At 36.2% G+C, this 21,382-nt stretch overlaps 4 protein-coding genes across 4 annotated transcripts; 2 read left to right on the top strand and 2 right to left on the bottom strand.

The window, feature by feature from the left end:
- Window positions 1-6,102: 6,102 nt before the first annotated feature.
- Window positions 6,103-6,787, bottom strand: LOC128863113 (defensin-like). Its single transcript, XM_054102063.1, has one exon. It carries the CDS (start codon window positions 6,736-6,738, stop codon window positions 6,244-6,246), a length of 495 nt encoding a protein of 164 aa, XP_053958038.1. The 5' UTR covers window positions 6,739-6,787; the 3' UTR covers window positions 6,103-6,243.
- A 5,961-nt stretch (window positions 6,788-12,748) lies between these two features.
- LOC128862846 (eukaryotic translation initiation factor 3 subunit H) lies at window positions 12,749-14,270 on the top strand. The gene is made up of 3 exons (XM_054101622.1): window positions 12,749-12,858; window positions 13,112-13,789; window positions 13,860-14,270. The coding sequence occupies exons 1-3, from the start codon at window positions 12,781-12,783 to the stop codon at window positions 14,115-14,117; spliced, it is 1,014 nt and encodes a 337-aa protein (XP_053957597.1). The 5' UTR covers window positions 12,749-12,780; the 3' UTR covers window positions 14,118-14,270.
- A 2,532-nt stretch (window positions 14,271-16,802) lies between these two features.
- LOC128863752 (gametocyte-specific factor 1) lies at window positions 16,803-17,836 on the top strand. The gene has a single exon (XM_054103068.1). It carries the CDS (start codon window positions 16,929-16,931, stop codon window positions 17,178-17,180), a length of 252 nt encoding a protein of 83 aa, XP_053959043.1. The 5' UTR covers window positions 16,803-16,928; the 3' UTR covers window positions 17,181-17,836.
- Window positions 17,837-17,923: 87 nt separating this feature from the next.
- On the bottom strand, window positions 17,924-20,835 carry LOC128863751 (UDP-galactose transporter senju). The gene is made up of 4 exons (XM_054103067.1): window positions 20,418-20,835; window positions 20,222-20,339; window positions 19,946-20,132; window positions 17,924-18,712 (listed from the first exon to the last, which is right to left on the bottom strand). The coding sequence occupies exons 1-4, from the start codon at window positions 20,500-20,502 to the stop codon at window positions 17,948-17,950; spliced, it is 1,155 nt and encodes a 384-aa protein (XP_053959042.1). The 5' UTR covers window positions 20,503-20,835; the 3' UTR covers window positions 17,924-17,947.
- Window positions 20,836-21,382: the final 547 nt, after the last annotated feature.

Below are 21,382 nucleotides of genomic sequence, written 5' to 3'. Positions count from 1 at the left end.
GGAGTATTCTGCAAAGAGCTCCCCATCAGACTCAAATTCGGGTTACCAGATCACTGCAGTGTGTTCCAAGCAGAGGTAGCCGCTATCAAAGAAGCAGCTGATTGGCTACTTGTGTAATAACTGTTAAGAAGGTAAATACAGGGTGAGCCATATTGCGGTTGCTTTTTGAACCACCTATTTTTTTGAGAATGGTAACACAAATGACATGTCAAATGTGTTCATAATTTACTTAAAGGTTTGACATTTACGAAATGGGCCGCTATACGCTTGAACAAAATTGGGAAATATTGAAAATCTATTTCCAAAGTGCTGAGTATTCTTCTTCTTTTCTGATTTTCACATCGGTGGCTACGTCAATAAGCAAAATTGTTGGATTTTGAGCTCAGAAAATCCACACGTTACTGTAGAGAAGCAAATGCATCCACAACGAGTCACTGTTTGGTGCGGTTTTTGGTCTGGCGGCATCATCGGGCCATTTTTTTTCGAAAATGAGCGAGGAGCCGCGGTTACAGTAAATGGCGAGCGTTACCGTCACATTGTTTCCAAAAATTTAAGAGGATGACATGGACGACATTTGGTTTCAACAGGACGGTGCAACTTGTCACACTGCCAAAGTTACACTCAAAATTTTGGCTACCGTTTTTGAAAACCGAATAATCAGCCAAAATTCCGATATCAATTGGCCGCCTCGGAGCTGTGATTTAAGCCCGTTGGACTATTTTTTGTGGGGGGCCGTTAAGGACAAATGCTATGGGAACCATCCAGAGACGATGCCATTCATGAAATTGGAGCCCAAACAATCGAAAATGTGCTTAAAAATTGGGTAGATCGAATGGCCTACTGTAAAGCCAGTCGTGGCAGTCATTTGAACGATATTATTTTTCATTCATAAATGACTATGTTCAATCTTCAAAATAAAAAAAAGTTTGAAAAAATATTGATTGATATTGAGTTTTTTTTTATAGCCGATTCAAAAAGCAAATTTTACATGGCCCACCCTGTATTTACTCCGATAGCCAAGCGGCAATTAGGGCCTTGGGCAGTTTTGTGGTGCCCTCGAAACTGGTCAGGGAAAGCCTGGTTTCACTTTCGATTGCATCCGAATTCTTTGACATAAGGCTTATCTGGGTACCTGGTCATAGTGACATTGTAGGAAACTGCGAAGCGGAGGAGCTGGTCAGACAAAGGACCTGTGAGGAAGTGTCTCCGCGAAAGGAGAGGATCGGGATCCCCTTGAAACCTGCGCTCTCTACTCGCGTTAAGGGGTTATACGCAGTTATGACTTTCAAAAAAATAGATTTTTTTTATTGCATTTTTGTAATGTACATATATTCAAAAGTATACGCACGAAATTTGAAGTAGATCTAAGCAATACTTTCGGAGTTATACCTAAATATGTAGAGATGCCTCGGCACGTTTTAAGGCAGGTATTGAAACTTTAAACGTGTTTTTTTCAAAACGGCATTTTTCAAGTCGGTGTACACGATATCTCGAAAACGGATTGTTTGATCGGTCAACCGTTTTAACTCAATCTTTAAAGATACATTTCCTAGTAATTAATCGTTCCTTTTGTAAATCTGATACTTATTTTCCATTTTATAATCAATTTACGGCCAAATTTTAACGTAAAAATCGAAATCATTTCTTTTAAAAGCTGCCATTTTGTGAAAATTCACTATTTTGATTAGCGGAACGATTAATTACTAGATAATCTAATATATTAACAAAATTTGTTTGGTTTTTTGATTTCAGATAATCCAATCCTGAGTTACGATGTACACCGTAAATCGTCTTTTTTTAAAGGAGGTTCCAAAAATCGCCTGCAGCGCGCTCTATAATCAACATTTTCATAAATAAAAAATTTTGTTACGTTCTTGAAGGATGCTTTTATAACCGCCAAAAATGTTCAAATTAAAATATTCTGAAGTTTCTTCAGGATAAATCCTTGACAACCCGTCTTTTATTTGCTTCATAACTGCGTATAACCCCTTAACTCAGCGTGCATCTTTTGAAGAATTACAAGAGGAACATCATTTCGACGCTCAGGCAGAATACAGCATCGAAAATGAAGTGCATACAACTGATTCAAGAAATAACTACTTTTTTCAGACGCTTTTTCGGACACACTGTTCCTCCAGCAAAAGATATTTTAGTTAACACATAAGCGGACAAACTCAAAAAATTTCTTAGATGTTGGTTATTTTATGCACTAAGCGTGGGAGCAAATGGATCCCAAATAGTGAAAAACTATCGCAGTAAAGCTGCTTTTCTGAAAATAGACATTCCTTATGATGGAAAAGCTTCCAATCGCAGAGGATGAGCTTCCACTATGAGCGGTTGCTTAGTTCTCCAACGTTATTAATCTAAGTCAGTTGAAGTCGAGAACATCTTAACTTCTCTTCAATACTGAAAGGTCATTGTTTCTCAAGCATCGCTGGCCAACTCTTTGGAAAATTGCACTAGAAAATGAGATTGACGACAAGTTAACTTTTTATAAAGTGGATTATTCAACTATCAGAGCTGTTTCTTTATGATAAAGCTACCTCGAAGGTAGCCTTAAGTTGCAGTTTGACCTCCTTTGTCCAGGTGGTCAAGAGGGTCGCCATGGATTTCATGGGGAAGGTTGTAGTTTCCTCGCAGTGAAGAAGCGAGAAAGGCAGGCGAGGTAGTCGTTTACCATGGCGCGCAGGCCATCAATGTCATTGTCCGACGCCATTTACGTGCAGTCGTCGGCGTAGGAGATCAGGGAGACTCCCTCTGATGGCTGGGGGAGTTTCTAGACATAGAAATTAAAAAGCAAGGGTGAAATGACACCACGCTACGGAACTCCTTGCTTTATTTTTCTCTGTTTAGAGATTTGGTCTCGAAATAGCCACTGGGACCACTCTCCCTGATTTCCACCTGTCAGGAATTATTGAATCAATTTTGGAATTTGCAAGTGAGAAAAACAGCTGATTACAAAGTAAAAATAAACACGAATTAAAATTTGCGAATTGAGTAAAAATTCTAAATTTAAATTAAAATGGTGATTAAAATGGAGAATGTAGTAATTATAATTTTAAAATTTATAAAGTTTATTTGAAGTCATATATTAAATACGAATCGGCCAATGATATAGAGGAATGCAGTTCTGAATGACAGCCTCCAGTCACCGTTGCTGCAGTTTCCGAAATACATATCGAAAGCATTTAAGGTATCTTTTCATTGCATTCATCGAATACACCCTGAACGCCGCGAAGAAGGAAGCTGGCGCTTATTGCATGATAATGCATCAGCTCATCGATCCACTCTTGTGACTGATTTTTTGACTAGAAATCGCGTTTTAACCATCAATCACTCACCGTATTCGCCTGATATGGCTTCCTGTGACTTCTACCTATTCGGGAAATGGCATTTGGCCATGACAGGAAAACGTTTTGCGTTCGTAGAGGCCATCCAAAAGGCTTGTACTGAAGGTCATTCTGGTCAATGACTTGAAACACTCTTTCGAAAAGCTTTTAGATCGCGCATAACAGTGTATCGAGGCCAAAGGGGTCTATTTTGAATAAATAAACTCGAAGTTATCAGAACAAAGCTGCTGTCGTCTCTATTTTAGCTCAGTCTTGTTTATTTTGGACCTCACCTTGTATGTATACGAGTATAAGTATAGACATGGAAGCAAGAAAATATGAAGAAAGCTTTGATTTCCACAACACTACAATTGCTACTGGAAAGCCCTTTATCTGACAGCGATGATGAAATGGTACACATTATTGTGGACAAAATAAAATCATGTCTCCTCAAACCTCATTATTCTGAATTGTATTTGTTTTTTTTTTTTTTGTATTTAATACGAGGCAGCTCAACTGAAAAAAACATAAATTTTTGTGATTTTACTCGCCAACAATTTAATCAGCTGTTCGTAAAACTTGCAAATTGTTACTAGTTTTGCGTTGATGTACTTTTTTTGACACTTTTCTGTTTGAGAGCGAATTGACGAAAATTAAGTTACCGGGAAGTTACTGGATAATTTTTACATGAACAGGCGATAAGTAGAATTCGATTAAAGGAATTTTTATATTTCTAATAAATGTTTTGATGAGATCATTTTCCAAATGATCCATTTTACTTAAGAAACGAATTGCATTATCCATAAGAAATTTATCACTCCGTTGTATTGTGCATTTTTTATACAGCATTTCGAGTGATATTTTTATTCTAAACCGATTTGCGCTACGAAATGGTTGAAGATTTACACGGCTGCAAAGTCTCGATAAATTCGTTAATCCAATAACGTGCAAAAACCTTTAAAGTGCACGGAGAAAAGAGTGAGAAGGTGTGACCAATAACAGACCGTTATCCGGCTCTCAGCGAATTCGGCAGAATCAGTTTATAGGCTGGAGTAATTGGAATCACGAAGGTGTTTGTTATTGAGATACGAAAAAAATCAAGACAATGTCACTTCAGTGCCGTCTGATTAACTGTGTATATGTGTATCGATGAGTGCATGAATATGAAAATAAAATGATCGTGTGACAGCCGAGGGGAAACCACAATTTTCTTTTTCACCATTGTTATTGGCCAAACATTGCAAATCTATCATACTTGTATAAAGTGAAATTTAAGGGAGTGCTTAGCTGTGATGAATTTTTAAACTAATTTATATTTATGAAATCCATGGTGGTAATGGTAAATCTATCATCCTTGTATAAAATCACTTATGGCAGAGTTCGAGTTGGTTTGAAACTTCACCATATTTAAACTTGCAGTGAAAAACAAACCCAATAACTTTTATTTTAATTGATATAAGTAAAGTATAGTTAAATGGTTACATCTTATATCAAAAAAAAAAATAAAATAAATAAATAATTGGTGCGTACACTTCTGTTAGGTGGTTGGCCGAGTTCCTCCTTCTATTTGTGCAGAAGCCTACAGTTTTAAGCCGTCTCCGAACGGTAAATGGTTATTATGAGGAACTTTTTCATTGCAGAACTACACCCGGAGGTGTGCCACTGCCATTGAGGGGTTATTAGAAAAAACTTTTTTTTGTTATTTGATGTTCATGCACGGAGATTCGAACCTATGCACTCCCGAATGGTAATCTTATCGTATCAAACAAACAATCCCTAATAACAGAATGAAAGGAAAAGGAGCCATAAATACAGATATACCCACTTTTCCGTCTCCGTGTGAGCGCCCAACGCAATAAAATTTGTATTACCAATCCCTTAAGGTGATTGTCAGAATTTGCAAAAAATTGGATTTTGTTTTTTTTTTTGCATTTTCTTGAAGTATCATATCTTAGAATATATTGTGTGAAAATTTGAAGTGGATGCGACAAATACTTTTCGAGTTATTCAACAATTAACAAAGGGCGCTCGGGCGCTTCGGGGCGTTCGAGAGCAAGTAGCTGGCTGGTATGCTGAACAAATTGATACTGCACGTATGGCAGATAAGCGCGCTAACGATAACACTCGAGAAGGTATAATGCTACGAAGGCAACAGCAAAGCGATATTTTGGAAGCTGCTATGACGGCTGAAGAACTATTATATGGCCCAGAAATAGATGACAGAGGTAAGTAATTAAATAATTCGTATTTTTGTAACTGTAACTTGAAAACCGCTTGGTAGATTTCATAACATAAAAAACTCATGCTTGATCGAATGCTTTTTTTCAAAAATTTCAATTTTTTTAAACAACTAATTTCGGTTTTTTTCTCGAAAATCTGAAAAATATTTCCTGAGGCCGCCATATTGTTAATTTTGGAAATAAAGCTTCGATCAGGCATAAAATTATCTATTAATAAATCGAATTTCTCATGTGCGATTGATTTTAGACGAATCTTCAAGGACTTGTGATGATCGCCGCAAGGGACTTGTGGAGAAACGGGCGGAGAAAAGCGGGAGCTTTTACAATTATAAATTTTTTTTTTTTGAAATTTTGCTAAAGTCAAGTCGAAACGTGATGTATTAATGCTATGTTTTTATTTTTGTAAAATAAAGGTTGACTAGCAAAAAAAATTATTGAAAATCATCATTTTTTCGGTCCTCTGACTACTCCTAACCCCTTACGGGTACTTAAGTTAAATAAAGTTGAAGTTAAATAAAATTGAAGCAACACAGTTTTGGATTTGTATCAAGCACTTTTTATTTATATAAACTGAATTGTATTTGCATACATACGAGTACATACAAATCCATTAAAGTATAGCTGAAGATTTCTTCCAATGTTTTTCAACACTTTCGGCTTCCTACAACTCCGATTTAATCACGGCATACGCAGATAGATCTTCCGTTACAATAGCCTCCGCGGTGTCCCAACATAATGCAATGGGCAGCGCATAAAGTTTTGGACCAACCAGAAGCATCCATTAAATCGCAAGTAGCGCGCTTACTGCGGCTATGCTGTTCTCCCATTTCTTGTACCGGTTTCTCTTCAGGCATGGAAACGTGACTTTGAACACTAACATCTCCAGACACCTGCATCTTCTGGAAAGCTTCAACCATAGCCCTAATCAACTCCTCTGCAACTGACTCGGGGACTTCAATGTGAGCGGTGGATTGAATGGATGCATCGATGACAATATTCTGGCTGCTCTCCTTGCTCTGTTCTGGTTTCTCTTCTGGCTCCTCGGCGGGAACTGTGTCAATGACAATAACATCGCCGACCTCAACTGAATCGTCGACAGGAAGAGCTACGGTGGTGTGCAACAGCAGGCAGCTGCACAAGGCCAATAAAATAATCGCGATGGTTTTCATGTTTTTGGAAATTTCACTTGTTGCAGACAAAAATGAAACTAATGCATTGGCAAGCGAGTTGAGGCTATTTAAACTCAATTGAAGTACGAAATGAAAACTGTCCTCTACTTGAGCACGAAAAGTCGAACGGATCTAGCCACCTCGAGTGCTGCCTTAATGTGGTCTGTAGCGATTAAGTGGTACTTCATGTATGTCTGGCTAAAAATTTCGTTAAGTTACTATGTAAACTATGTACTGCATATGGATATGTAAGTTATCTAATATATATAAATTTATCTATATTATATCGTAGAATTTGTTAAGCGCGTATCTAATAATAAATAAGTATGATAATCATCATATTAACCGCCGTAACTCATGTGCGAATACCTTCCGGTAGGTCCAGATTAGACGTTGCAAAAATAATGCAGCACCTCTCATACAATGAGTGGGCGGCTGAAGAGTAGAAACTCTTAAGTAAAGAAACACCAATTGTTTTACTGACGAACGACACTCACGAACGCCTAAGTTGACACTCACGACGATATGAGACGGGAACCAACAAATTTGATATCGCTTTCTTCCGATATTTCTTTTGCACCAAAAATCAGAGAAATGGAGACTATCAAAGACATAAAACCTTCATATGACAAAGGTAAAAGATCCTGGATGCTGAAACTAATTTCGGTCAATAGACTAAAACGCAGCACGCGGCACAGAAACATAAGAAGACGAGGCTATAGTTTGAAGCTGGATATAAATAAGGTGGACCCAGATGTGGGTGAATAGAACTAATCCACTTCATGCACGCCGCAGTGGACTCTCCCTAAGTAATGCAGAAAGTACTTCCGGAAAGAAGTCTGCCCAGAAGAGGAAGAGGGATTGTTTTAGTAGCCACACCACTCGACGGTCGCTATAAGTGCGAAAGCATATTGAACCCTACCTCACCAACCACAAAAAAAATACCGGATTAGATGCCCAAAGTGGGCGCGAAATAAATTATAAAAAATGTTTTTTTTTTGCCCTTGAAGAGGAATGTACTTTTTCCATCGGCAAACGTAATTTTCTTTCAAAAGAATGAAATTTTGTTATTATAATGAAAAATGTTCGAAAGATACAAGTGAACCCAAGCGCTGATAGAAAAAATTTAAAATTTGATGCACTAAAACGAATGAATTTACTTTACAATGTAAGATCAGCGATTGAAATCGCGATAAAATGTGTGGGAAATGCAGCGCGAGATGCCTAACAGAAAGAACTGCATATAAAATATGCAATAAACTCAGATCGAGTCCACAACAACTAAACTCAAGAGGTCTGAGATTCTTTTTATCATAGCTTAATATTTTATGGTAGAATTTAAAATATCCAGAAAGTACTCGTATTTCCAAGAAAAAATACTCCTAACGCGTGATTGAAAAAAAAGCGGGTCACAGCTCGGCTTTTCTGTCTAAAGAAACACAGCGGACGCTCCTAAACAGAACAAAAAAGGTTAAAAATTTAATAAATAAAGCTGAGTTATTCAATACCCCGTATTTGGGAAACCATAAGACTGTAAGATCGATAGACCATTTGTCCAGGCTGCGAAAACACGCGTTCGTTAGCCGGTTTTTTCGCTCTTTTAGCCGGCCGCATCCAAAAATTCTAGCAGCAGTGCACGAGTCTGGTACTACTCTAGAGGCAGTACGCATGCGAAAAACCTCTACTGTTTTGCTTGAAGCCTTCTTTTTCGGATGCGGGCCTTCTCTATCTCGCTTCCTAAATAAATCGCTACTGTAAATGAATAGTCTAGAACAAAAATCGAAGCTTACCCAATAATAGCGGACAGCAGATACCTTCAGCTTTGTTTCGTGCAATGGCAGATTCCCGTGTAGCTTTGGTAAACTAATCATCCTTTTTTACTAAATAAAAATTATAATTTGGAATATATTTCCATATATGTATGTATATAAAAAATAATAATTTTTTACTAAATAACAAAAAAATTATTTTGAGTGATGGAAATTTTTATTTTGGCATTCACGCCCTGGACATGGAAAGTCACACATACCCTATGCAATAGCCTACACACATTTATCAACAGATGTTTGCGCATTATCCACATCATATTTTGGCCAAGAGTTATCACCAAGGAAAATCTTTTAAATATTTCAATGTGCAAGCTCATCGCAGCTGATATCAAAGAAAGCAAATGGCGTTGGATTGGGCACACCTTACGCAAAGAAGACAATGACATCGCAAAGATGGCCCTAGAATGGAATCCACAAGGCTCCAGAAGAAGAGAACGACCACGAACAACTCGGATTCGATCAACACACGCGGAATACCAATCAAGATCTTCCTGGCATGAAATTCGAAAAATTGCACAAGATCGCTTACGTTGGACTGAGTTTGTTTCCGCCCTATGCTCTAATTAAGAGCGGTATTTCTTCATATAACTATATGAATAATTTCATGTACAAACTATTTATCGTTAATTTGACAAGAGATATCAAGGAATAAAAAAAAAAATGCCTTGACAGTCATACATATACGAGTATATACCCATAAATAACTAAGCTTTGTACCTCAAGGTTAGGAGTCTCAAATCAAAATACGGCGTAAACAAATCGTTACAAGTGAACACTCAATACTTAATAAGAAATACTTGCGATAAAAGAGGTTCCGATAAGTTATTGAGTGATAGCATTTTTTTTTTTTTTTTTTTGAAAACTACTCAAAATCTCAATTTAAAACAAATACTTTCATACCTACATGTTTTATAGTTATTAAGTATTGAGGCTGATTTTAAATAATTTTAGAGAATCATGGGTCGTAAAGTATTTCGGGGGTTCACAAGTTGTCATAATTGTTGTTGCAGGAGCATAGACATTCCCCATACAAGCACGGGGAATGCTGCTGGAGTGACAGTACTTGGCCGAATACAACTACGGGTCCTTCCGGTAACGTAGAACCGACTTGTGTGGGTAGGAACGTCATAAAAGTTCATGAATGGTCCTGAAATCATTATATTTTATAATAGTTTAAAAATGTTGTTTTGGCTTGCACAAAAAAATGAATTAGAAAATTGCAATTGTGAGTGCATGTTCTCGAGGCCCTACGCAGCTGATTTCTATTTACTTCAGTTATGCGTACATACATATGTGCTGGATGAAAAGCTATTTTCCCAGGCGATTTGTTGGAAGAGAAGTTCAATGAAGTCGAATGTGAAGTCGAAAGGTTTGCACGAGACGATTTTTAGTTAAACCCTTTGCCTTACGATTTAATTTCGAAGAAACATGCGTGCTCAGACTATTTAATTTTAATGCAACTCTGTGCGGGTGTTTCAGAAAATAAAACTAAAATATTATAACGGTTGTTTTTAAGTTTATTAAATTTACTACTACTGCTTTTGAAACATTTCAAAATGCGGCGGGCATATGTCAATGTCGAATTTGGCACAGAAAATGTTTGCGGGCGACACTCGTCATTTCCACTTAAGGGTAAACAAGAGTATTTGGTAGGTAAAATGGAATACAAAAGCGAAATAAAAATATTTGATGCATTGCTCGTAGCATTCCAAGACGCATTCATTAAAGGTGGTGGCACTAGACCTACAACAATGTTCTCTACGTTTCATTATCAAAGCAAATATTGGGAAACTAGAAAACAAATAATGAATTCGCCTTGTTTCATTCTGCGCTGATAGCCATCTAGAGACGGCAAAAGAAAAAAAAAACAAATAAGTTGATTTGCCAACACCACCTTTAATAGAATCGCCTTGTAGCATTCCAAAAACTTTGTACTATTGGTTTTAAAAGCAAAGGAAATTTATGAACGAATGTTGGAAGTGCATAAGCACTTTCGCCTTCAATTAGTGCAGTAGAAAGATATGTAGATTGTTTAAAGCCTTGAAGGCGATCCATGTGAAGGACGTCCAAAGACGGCAACAACACCAGAAATCGTAGAAAAAATACAAGATATTGTATTGGAAAATCGTTAAGTGTCTGAAGGATATTTAGTAGAAGCCCTCGGCATTTCATTGGACAGTGTAAACAATATTTTTACTGAAGTTTTGGGTGTCAGAAAGCCGCATACGCTGACAATGGCACAAAAACACATTCGAATTGGACTTTCTCAGTAACATTTAGAGCGTTTTTGAAGGGATAAAAGGAATTTTGTGCTTCGATTCATCACTATGGATGCGACTTGGGTCTATCATCATGATCCTAAATCCAAACAAAAAGCTAAAGAATAAAGTGAACCTTAGGTTCCGAAACGAGTTCGTGTCCAGAAATCGTCCAAGAAGGTCTTAGAACCAGTTTTTAGGGATGCGAAAGGAATTTCGTTAGGGGATTACTTTCAAACTGGTAAAACAATAAATTCTGAATATTGTTGTAACCTTTTATGGTAGACCAGCTGAAGAAAAAAATTCGTGAAAAAAATAACCAGTATGCTAAAGAAAAGAAATATATTTGATTAGGACAGCGCTCCGTGTCACAAGAGCATTTTCACAATGGCTAAGAATTAAAGTTGGAGCATCCACCGTATTCACCAGATTTGGCCCCTAGTGACTTCCCACCAGTCTCCAGACCTAAAACAGTCATGCGGGAAAGCGTTTTTCATCAAGTGATGAGATCACAACAGCTGTGGAAGCGTATTTTGCAGCCCTTCCAGGTTCTCACTTCAGGGATGGAATTCATAAATTGAAATCTCATTGGAACAAGTGACTATTCTAATTTATAAAGTGTATTTTAAGCCATAAAATTGTGTTTTCCTTACCAAACCGCAAAACCCTACAAGACAGCTGCATATTATCATAATCACTATCCTCATTAAACTACACATTTTCGTTCTAGCCATGGGAAAGTTCTGATAGTTTCCCCTTGCCGGTGTTGTATTCTATCTCTCTTTTACCAATAGCAATTTCTTATAACTGAGAAATATATCTACATTGCTCTAAGGCAAGGAACTAATCACTTTTATTCTTACAATGTAATAACTGTTAACATTGTCGTCATCACAAACTTCTCAGCACTAATAATCATCCTTCTCATTTTTATTATCAAAAAGTGATCAGCGCTGATGGGCCAAACTAAAAACTCCTCATTTTCGTTATCACAAAATGTTTTATTTAGAAATATGTGAAATTTATATTTTTTGGTTCCATCTAACCATTCGGCTATGGCGACTATACAACAAATGCAATTTTCCCAAACATGTAATTTTTCCTGCTTGTTTTGTATCGGAAAGGGAGCTGACGTCGCGAAAAATAAAGTAACTATTTTTTAATGCCGCCACCGTGGATACTCTATTCGCCTTAGAGAGTTATGTTTGTTGTTGTTGGTGTTGTTTCAGTTAGCTTGATGTTCTCGTTTCTATGCGATGAGCAAACAAAAAATAAAAACCGAGGAATAATAAGGAGTAGGCACCATCGGATATTCGACTGCCTTTTTCCTCAAAAATTTTACAAAAACTAAAAGTTCATACAAATTTATTAATAAAAAAATTAAATAAATGTTTGGAATGCCGAATCCAAGATTTGTGGCTGAACGTGGCCGAAGCCGCAAGTCTTGATGGCAAAATATTAACTTAAAGCTTGATTTCAAGATTTTAAAATTACTTTCCTCTGATTCTAAACTTAAAAACCCTCTTAGAAAGAACCTTAGTTGTCTATCACAGGGTTACACGGTTTTTATTTCAATAATTGTTAAAATTTATGTTTAACTTTTTTATAACTATGGGTCATTTACTCCAAAAGCAAAGTGAATGCTTAAAAATTCTGTCGACTTTGCAAACAGAAAAAAATCATATGAATAGGAAATTGGCTTTTTTATGAATTACTCGGTTTAAAGTTTATTGCGATTTTTCGCTTTTACCAATATTTAGTATAAAAAACGTATAAAAAGTGGTAAATCTGCTCAATTAGGAAGCATTGAGTACCGTTTATTATATATACTACGAAAAGCTATGGCATCTCTTTAAACTCATATTCCAAACTTGGCACCACTTTTCTTTGTCACATATCAATCGCAGCCAACTTAGTGATAAAGCTATATACTTTCTTTTGCATTTGACGTAAAAATGGCAAATCGTGGTGGTAATCGTGCTCGTCAAGAAGAAGTGGATAATACCATTAATTATGTACAATGTGACGGCTTGGTAAGTAATAATTGAACTGGAAGCTATTTTTGGCTAAATTCGGTTAAAATTACCTAAGGAAACGCTCCTGTGTTAGCAAGAAACAGCGTGAAAATTCGTAGATTGCGGCAGCAGTTGTCAAAATTTCACACGTTTACCTTTCTACGGGCGGTGACAGAGCGCCTAGTGTTGCCAATCGTGTGCAGCAATTTGTTTTGTTTTTGCAATATCACAATAGTGCAGTTATTAATGTATGCATTTTATTTATTTTAAGGCTGTGATGAAAATGGTCAAACATTGCCATGAAGAGTCAAGCAATATGGATCTGGCGCAGGGCGCTTTGCTTGGTTTGATCGTTGACAAGTGTTTGGAGATCACCAATTGCTTCCCCTTCCCAAAAAGCGGCGATGAGACAATGGACGAGGAAATGTATCAGTTAACCATGATGCGGCGTTTACGTCGTGTCAACGTTGATCATTTCCATGTTGGCTGGTATCAAAGCTCAGATGTGGGCAATTTCTTATCAATGGCCTTGCTCGAATCACAGTACCACTACCAGACAAGCATTGAAGAGTCGGTTGTCGTCATCTACGACACGCAAAAGTCGGGACGTGGTTTTCTCTGTCTGAAAGCTTATCGGTTAACCCCACAGGCCATACAAATGTATAAAGATGGTGATTTTACACCTGAAGCGCTGCGCAATTTGAAGGTAGGCTACGAAAGCCTTTTCGTTGAAATACCAATCGTTATCAAGAATTCTCCACTCACCAATATAATGATGAGTGAATTGGGTGAAATGTTGCCAGAAGAGCAAGGCCAAAACTTTTTGGATTTGGGTACAGCTTCGGTGTTGGAAAATCACATGCGTTGTCTAATCGAACGTGTTGATGAGCTATACCAAGAATCGATACGATACAACAAATATCAACAAGTAGTGTTCAAACAAGAGACGGTAAGTGAATATTGCATTGACACGTTTGAAGTCAACTTTAAAACTAATTTACGCTAATATTTCGTTATAGGAGAAGCATCGTGCTTTGGCTAAGCAAGCTGCGGAGAATGTTTTGCGTAGTGCTAAGGGTGAGTCGCCCATTCCAGAAGAGGAGGTACTGAAGCAGTTCCGCCCTTTGCCTGTGCCGCCTAGACTCAACGCAACCATTACCTCGGGACAAATAAATACGTATTCACAGCATATATCACAATTTTGTTCGCAATCATTGGCCAAACTTTTTATCACACAATCTTTACAAAACGCCAAGGAGGCAAAGGATGCTAAATAGATGCAGATACTTCTTGAACTAAAATAACCATTGGCTATTGTATAAGCGAAAACGCATTTGGCAAATAAGTAGTAAGCAGCAGAAAATTAGTAAACTTGATAAAATTAATATAGAGTTTGCGAAAATATACTTTAAACATAGAACAAAGGCCGACTTGCAGCATTTTTAATCTTAAATTTGTTTTTAAAAAATGTTGCTAAATTATTCGTGATTTAATCAACCGAAACACGGAAGAAATATTCACGGTTAAGTCGTTTGCTTGCAAACTTATTTCACTCTGTGCCATCAACATTTTCACTATAGTCGATCTTAGGCTACCAGAACAACCTAAATTACTATGAAGCGCAGTACCATTGCAGCAAAAGTATATATATATGAAATGTTCAATGGTGTAGCGACTATGCGCTGGCTGATAATTTTGATTTGAATTTGATGCATATACTTTCGCCATATATATACGGGGAATGCTGCTGAAGTGACAGCCCCTGGCTGGATGTAAGTCCGGGTGGTTCCTGTAACGGAGAACCGACTGTTGTGGGAAGGTATATTTTAACGCCTCAAACCCCTGTTATTTAGTTCATAGTTGACGAAAAGTGGTAAATTGAGTTATGCCACTTTGGTGATTATCCAGTTCTAGCATTAATTTTTGTTGCACTCAAATACATACCACTAAATATTCAACTTTCGCTTGTTGTACAGCAGGTTAGCATATTAGTGGGTTGTTGCGTTTGTTTTGAAACGGTTTAAATGAAAACCAAGTCTAGTCCATGTGAGATTAAGCTACTAGAAAGCTGATTTTTTTGCGATTTGATGGTTTGAATGGCAAAGAATTTGTTGTTTGAATTTGTTCATTTGCTTTCATTCTCGTCGAAATTTTTGTTTACATTCCTCATAAATTAACAGCCATCTCACATTAAAGTTTACTAAATCAGACCGGATCGAATTGGTTATTCTATATATGTATTTATAAAAAAAATATTATATTAATATTAATTTTTATATGTAATTTGTGGATTATCATTAACCAATTTCAGGTATCATATTTTCTGAACAAAAAAATGTATTTAGTTTAAATTCTCCCTGTTTCAGCTATTTCGTACTCTTTTGTTTTGATTTTTTAAATTTTAAAAGCAAATTTGACGTCTTAATTAATTGTTAAATTATGGTGCTGCCACTGATTCATAAAATATTGTAGCAATTGCCCTAGAATACCAAATCAATTTCGGATGTTATAAATAAGTAACAAAATTTACTCTACCCGTAAAAATGAGATTAGGCATGTAGATCATCGGCATGTATTGCATTCGGACTAACTGACAAACTAATTTGGAAATTTTCGCGACTGCCAGAAAATGTTATCGGAAAGTATTACTAGGCACCTTCTATTCGGCACTACTCTGATCAAAAAATTTGCATTTGAAACCAACAACAAAATTATCGAGCAAGATTCGCCGCTAGCAAGTATGGTTATACCCAAGGCGAATTTATTACAGGTGACAGCAAACACATATAAGTAAAACCCTACATGTATTTGTTGTTGCGTTTGGTGCAAGCATCACGTCAAAATCAGCAAGCAAATGTAAACATACCAAAACATACAAACAAAGCATACCATTTTGACGTAAGCCATACCTACGGCGAAAAATTCAGCTGGGTGAATGCTGTCACCTTAATAAATCCACCTTGGTTATACCTCAATGCGAATTGAGTAACATAACTTTGTAAAACACTTACTTTATTTTCGCGATTTTGACAAGTCTGACGTCAGTTCCCCTTCCAATACAAAACATATAAAAGAAGAAGAAAAAAAAGTTTGTGAAAATTCAGTGAATGGCTTGGCACTATTTTTCTGTGCGTGCGAAAAGTTGGCCAACTGGATAGTCCGTGTGGTGTGCGCAATTAGAGAAGCGTTTTGCCATCCAGTAGACGGCCGATAGTTAGCAGAATTTTTAGTTTGATCGCAATCGGGCCATTAGTCGACTGCGATTACGTGATTCTAGAGAGACCGACAAAATATTCAGGGCGTTAAAATCTGGAGTGTGCCCCTCTGGATTATAGCTTCTAACTTCTTTTATATCGTCTACTTTGACTGACAATTTTTACTGCGCGACTAATAATTTTAGATCGACTTTTAGCAATCGAGATTTTGTATACATCACTTTTTATATCAATTTAAGTCTCTTACATGCGGCCCATGTTTTTCATTTTAAATTTCATAGGTAGTTTATAATGACTAGTTTTAAAATTAATCCAGAAAAAATATGTATTTCTTAGCATTATTACATCTTAGTGCATGCTGATTTACTTCCGTTCAATTATATATATATATATATTATTTCCTAATTATATACATATATATAATTGGCGCGTACACCCTTTCTGACCGAGCTCGCCCTCCTATTTGTTGCGTACATCTTGATGTTGTTCCATAAATTACTTTGCGTATATTAACAACAAGTGCTAGACCATCTGTAACCATTGGGTGTGCTTTACTTGTTTTTTATATTACTATTTAAAGTGTATGCAAAAGTATGTGCGATGTAAAATCGAGTGCCAATACCTGAATGCTAGTGGAGCCTTTCGACCAGGCGTACAACGCAGTCGTGCGATATCATTAAACGTTAGTGTGCAGCTTAAACCTTCTTGTATTTAAGTTGGCAGCACTAGCACTGGATTGCCGGTAACTTCACAACCTGGCAACTCTTAAACGAAATCATCTTGCACTTCAAGTAAAAGCGCGTTCTCCATTAATTTCAATTTTTTGTTTGGGTATACATATTTCTATTATTTCCTAATTACTAAGACACGAAAATGAACGAAGAAGAATTTCTTTTGTGCCCTTACAATAAGTCACATCAAATTATCCGTTATCGTATGCCGGGTCATATGATGAAGTGCCGCAAAAATTATCGTGGGCCGCCGCTGGACCAGTGCATGTACAATGCAACACATTTGGTGCCGATGGGAACAATGGATGAACATTTGGAATCTTGTCGCGACTATCATCAATTTCATAATACGGTGTTTGAGAAGTTGGCAGACAATTGCAGGCCAAACAAATAAGGAAAGAAAACACATGAAATGTGGGTTGAAAATGTCCAGCAATCGGATGGCGGCAATTTTTTTTATATTAATTTACTTTAGGATTTTGAATTTTTATTTTTGACTTAAATCGCGTTACTATGTATAAACAATTGTAAGCTTTTAGGTACAAATTATTTATAAAAACAGTCATGAAATTTTGTGGATTAGCGAAAAATATTCAATGAATTGTTTTCTATAAATATCAGGAAATTAATGGTTTGATACTCAACCATGACAAAGTTACGTTTGTCTAGATTTCCAAGTAAGTAAATACTGTTTGGTAACATTTTCGATTTTATTTTATTATATTTATTTCGGTCAAACTCGTGTATGTACATATATCTTATTGTAGGATATTTATAAAAATACTTTCGAATATAATCTGTAGGTATATGACAAATCATAACTATCAGCCTATAAGATTTAGATGTGAGACCAACTATATAATATACAGTAGGATTCCAAAATCCCAACATGTGCAGACGTAACGTCTAATTTCATTTAACAAATGTAGAACCGAACCTGAAATTTGTTTTTTTTTGTTTGTTTGTAAAGTAGTTTTATACGCTGAACATTGTCGTAATAAAGCTTTATATACATATATATAATAAAGAAAACTTAAGGTGATATTTTAATATCTTATGGTTTAATTTAAATGTACACTAACACTATCACTGGTCTCATTCGTTAGATTTAAGCCAGTGAATTGGGCCTTCAAATGCTATCTACTACAACAATTCCACTCGCTACACGATATCCATTTCCAAATCCGTTTCGTCATCGGAATTGAGCAGCATACGCTTATCTTGTGACATTTCTCGTAGGCTAGTCAAAGGTCGAATTTTACCTGTATTCACAACGGGACTTTGCGAATATAAATAAATAGCAAACGATACGACCGCAATAGCCAGTGCTGTGTTAATATAAATTGGTATAGCGAAGAGAAAATAGCAGAGTACGGCGGTAAACATTAACTCTAAAGCGCTTGCAAAAGTTTTCACAATAGAATTCATGTATTTCAAAAAGAAGCTCGTGACTATACCGATGGCAGCATTGTTTACTATTATAATAATAACATTAAAACGCCAAATGGTGCGTAGACTCTGCGTTGTGAATGCGCCCACCAACTGGCCATTCACCAAAAGTATTAAGGCATTACATACAATCGAATCAATATACATAAAGACATTCTGCACGAATATGTTCACATCAACGCCTTTGTCCTTTAGCAAATATTCATTGTAGACGCCAGCGAGACAGGAAAATATCGTTTGTGCCAGTATAAGTAGAGCGCTAAGGCTAAGGTCGAAACCGTTCATATTTTTCCCGCTCACCTTCGGCGAAAAGGCGTTAGTCACATTTAGAGTGACCTGTTGCACTGCAGCAGCCTCACTGTCATCATTTGTATCCCCATAGAATTTGTTCAAATCAATTTGTTTCAACATGCAACCGAGGGTGAGTAATAAAAGCGATATCCATTGACGGCAGGTCAAGTATTTTTTAAAAATTATCTGGAAATGATAGTATAATTAAAAGAAAATATTTACAGCCTGTATATATGTACATATTTTTAAAGCGTATTAATTTTATGGCAGTAATTCCCGACGTAGCCGAATGGGTTGGTGCGTGACTACCATTTGGGAGTGTATAGGTCCGAAACGGCGGTCATGAAACAGTAAATGATAGAATAAGTTTTTTCTAATATCGGCCGCCCCTCGGTAGGTAATGGCCAAAAGCTCCTCATAAAAATATTTGCGGTGCGGCATAAAACTATTTGTGAAACAACAACAAGACCAAACACCTTACAGAAGTGTACGCGCCAATTGTTTATTTTTGTATCAATTTTATGACAGTAATTCTCTAATAAAATTTATAATTTTCGGGTACTGGATATACCGAATGTTGTTAATCCGTGAATACGCAATACATTGACAATAAATCATAAACTGGCTGTAAATTTTGATAAGATGTTAGTGGACTATTGGCTAGCAGATCTGCTAGATGACTTGCCTTAATAAAGGGAAATAAGTTAGTCTACTTTTCTTATCCCAATACAATGCTTAGCTGAGATTTGACGCTCTATGCATAAAATTGTGCCGTTTCTAGACCAACATCAGCAGCTTAAATTTTTTCAATTTGTTAACATTTCATGAGACCCATAAAATAGTATTCACGCAATAAATATACTTCGTTAATAAGGCATTAAGGTTAACACTCCGTTGGGCAGCCGGGTCTGGTTGTTGTTGTTGTAGCAGTGCCTTGTCTGGTAAGACTTTTCGACTTTGGATGTGAATTTAACATATTTATATTATAGCTAACAACTTGAGCTTCTAGGTAGCTTCCTAAATTAAAAAAAAATTCATTGTCTATCGATTTATGGATAAAACCTTTTAAAAAGGTTCCTCGAACAGCACGAAAAAAGGTCGGACCCGGGTGCCCAATCGATGGATTTAAAAGAGGTGTCCAACGGAGGGTTAATATTGCATACTAATTATTTGAGGGTAAGCAAATAAAATTAATGATTTTAATAAAACGTGTATGCATATAAAAGTACCATTTTTATTGTATTCGTAAACACAGATGGTTTATGCAAAAGCTATGTGCATAAGAAGTGTATTTGTACAATGTCTGCAACGGAAAATCTTTGCACACGTACATACATAATATTTTGCGAATATTCCGGAAATTAATCCGCATAAATTAGTAATCGGAAAATGGAAAATGTAAAAAAGCCGTTCACTAACCTGAAATAGTACACCAGTAATCACAACGCGTAGCTGCAACAGCAGATAATAAGTGGTTGGATCGAATGTAGACAAGTTGACAAAAGCCAAGTTATTGTAGAGACAATATAGAAACGCGGGCACAAAGTACAGCATCATGACATTGGAATCCTTTCGCACATCGCGTAGCAGACTAGTCAAATTTTTTCTGATTTATAGAAAAGATATATGTTAAGATACTTATTTATTTACCAACCAAAAAAAGGGGGAAAACAAATTCATAACGTCAATACTTACTCCCTGCAATATAAACTAGCAGAAACCAGCAGCTTCAGTACTTCGGTGAGTAAAACCACGGTCACCGTGTTATAGTTGTACGAGTTGTTGGCTTCCTGTGAAGCGGTTACGAAAATTCCTGTAATGTAATTTTAATACCCATGTAAATAACATAACATATAACATTCACTTCAACACCATTTTATCATAAACATACCCTGACCAATGAACAGCGATATGTAGAGCAAAAATATGACGAATGTGAGTTTTGTTGGAAAAAGTTCACGCCAATTTATGCCCATTTTTGAATTTTAGTGTAGCTCGGTACAAGTTACTGATTAAACAATACCAACTCCTTTAGTTTAACAGTATTCAACTTATCACAATTTCCGTAGTTGGTACTATGAAAGCACTTTTTTTTCTACAAGCGTGGCGTCTTCGTGACAGCACAATTTAGTTTTGCTGATAACATTTTTTTTTCTCCTTTTCTGCCTAACTCATTTCCGTGTAGCTTTCAGACACTTTTTAACAACGGCTATTCATTTTATAATTGAGAAAATCAAAATTAATTAAAGTGCAAGCTAACTGAAACAGCTGATGTTTGGTGGAATGCTGCCAAGCTTACAATATTTTTTTGTGTGGGTGTTGCATAGTGCTGCCAAGTATTTAGAACTGAAAAGCCTTTGTATTGGTTATTGAGAAAGAATTTGAATGATATGAGATTATATTATATTAGAATACATTTTATAAGTATCATTTATATTTTATTTTAATAATTTTAAAGACTATCTTCTACACCCAATCATCTGTATGAGCTCAATGAAATGTGCTTTTGCAGAGCTGAGTGTGAAGTTCGGTGGCTCACAGCCAAAATGATGCCACAATGACATACTATATGAAAATATTTGAATCATGGAAAATATTAAGTTAAAATCTTGTAAATATATTACTTCAAAATTATTATGTTTCTTTCTATTCTTATTTATTTCATGTATTTTGGTTAAAAAAAAACTATTGTATATTGTTCAAATGCAACAAAATGAAGCATAATAAATAAATGATGCACCCGCATTTACAGTTAGTTTCGACATAGCAATGGTTAATTTTAAATGCGCAGCGATTGATATTATATATATATATAATTGGTGCGTACACCCTTTTCCAAAAATGGAGGGACCTACA

This window comes from Anastrepha ludens, chromosome 5 (genome assembly GCF_028408465.1).
Source record: "Anastrepha ludens isolate Willacy chromosome 5, idAnaLude1.1, whole genome shotgun sequence".
Classification (NCBI taxonomy): Eukaryota; Metazoa; Arthropoda; class Insecta; order Diptera; family Tephritidae; genus Anastrepha; species Anastrepha ludens.
The sequence above is the reverse complement of the archived record's forward strand: the minus strand, read 5'-3'. Positions and strand labels throughout refer to the sequence as shown.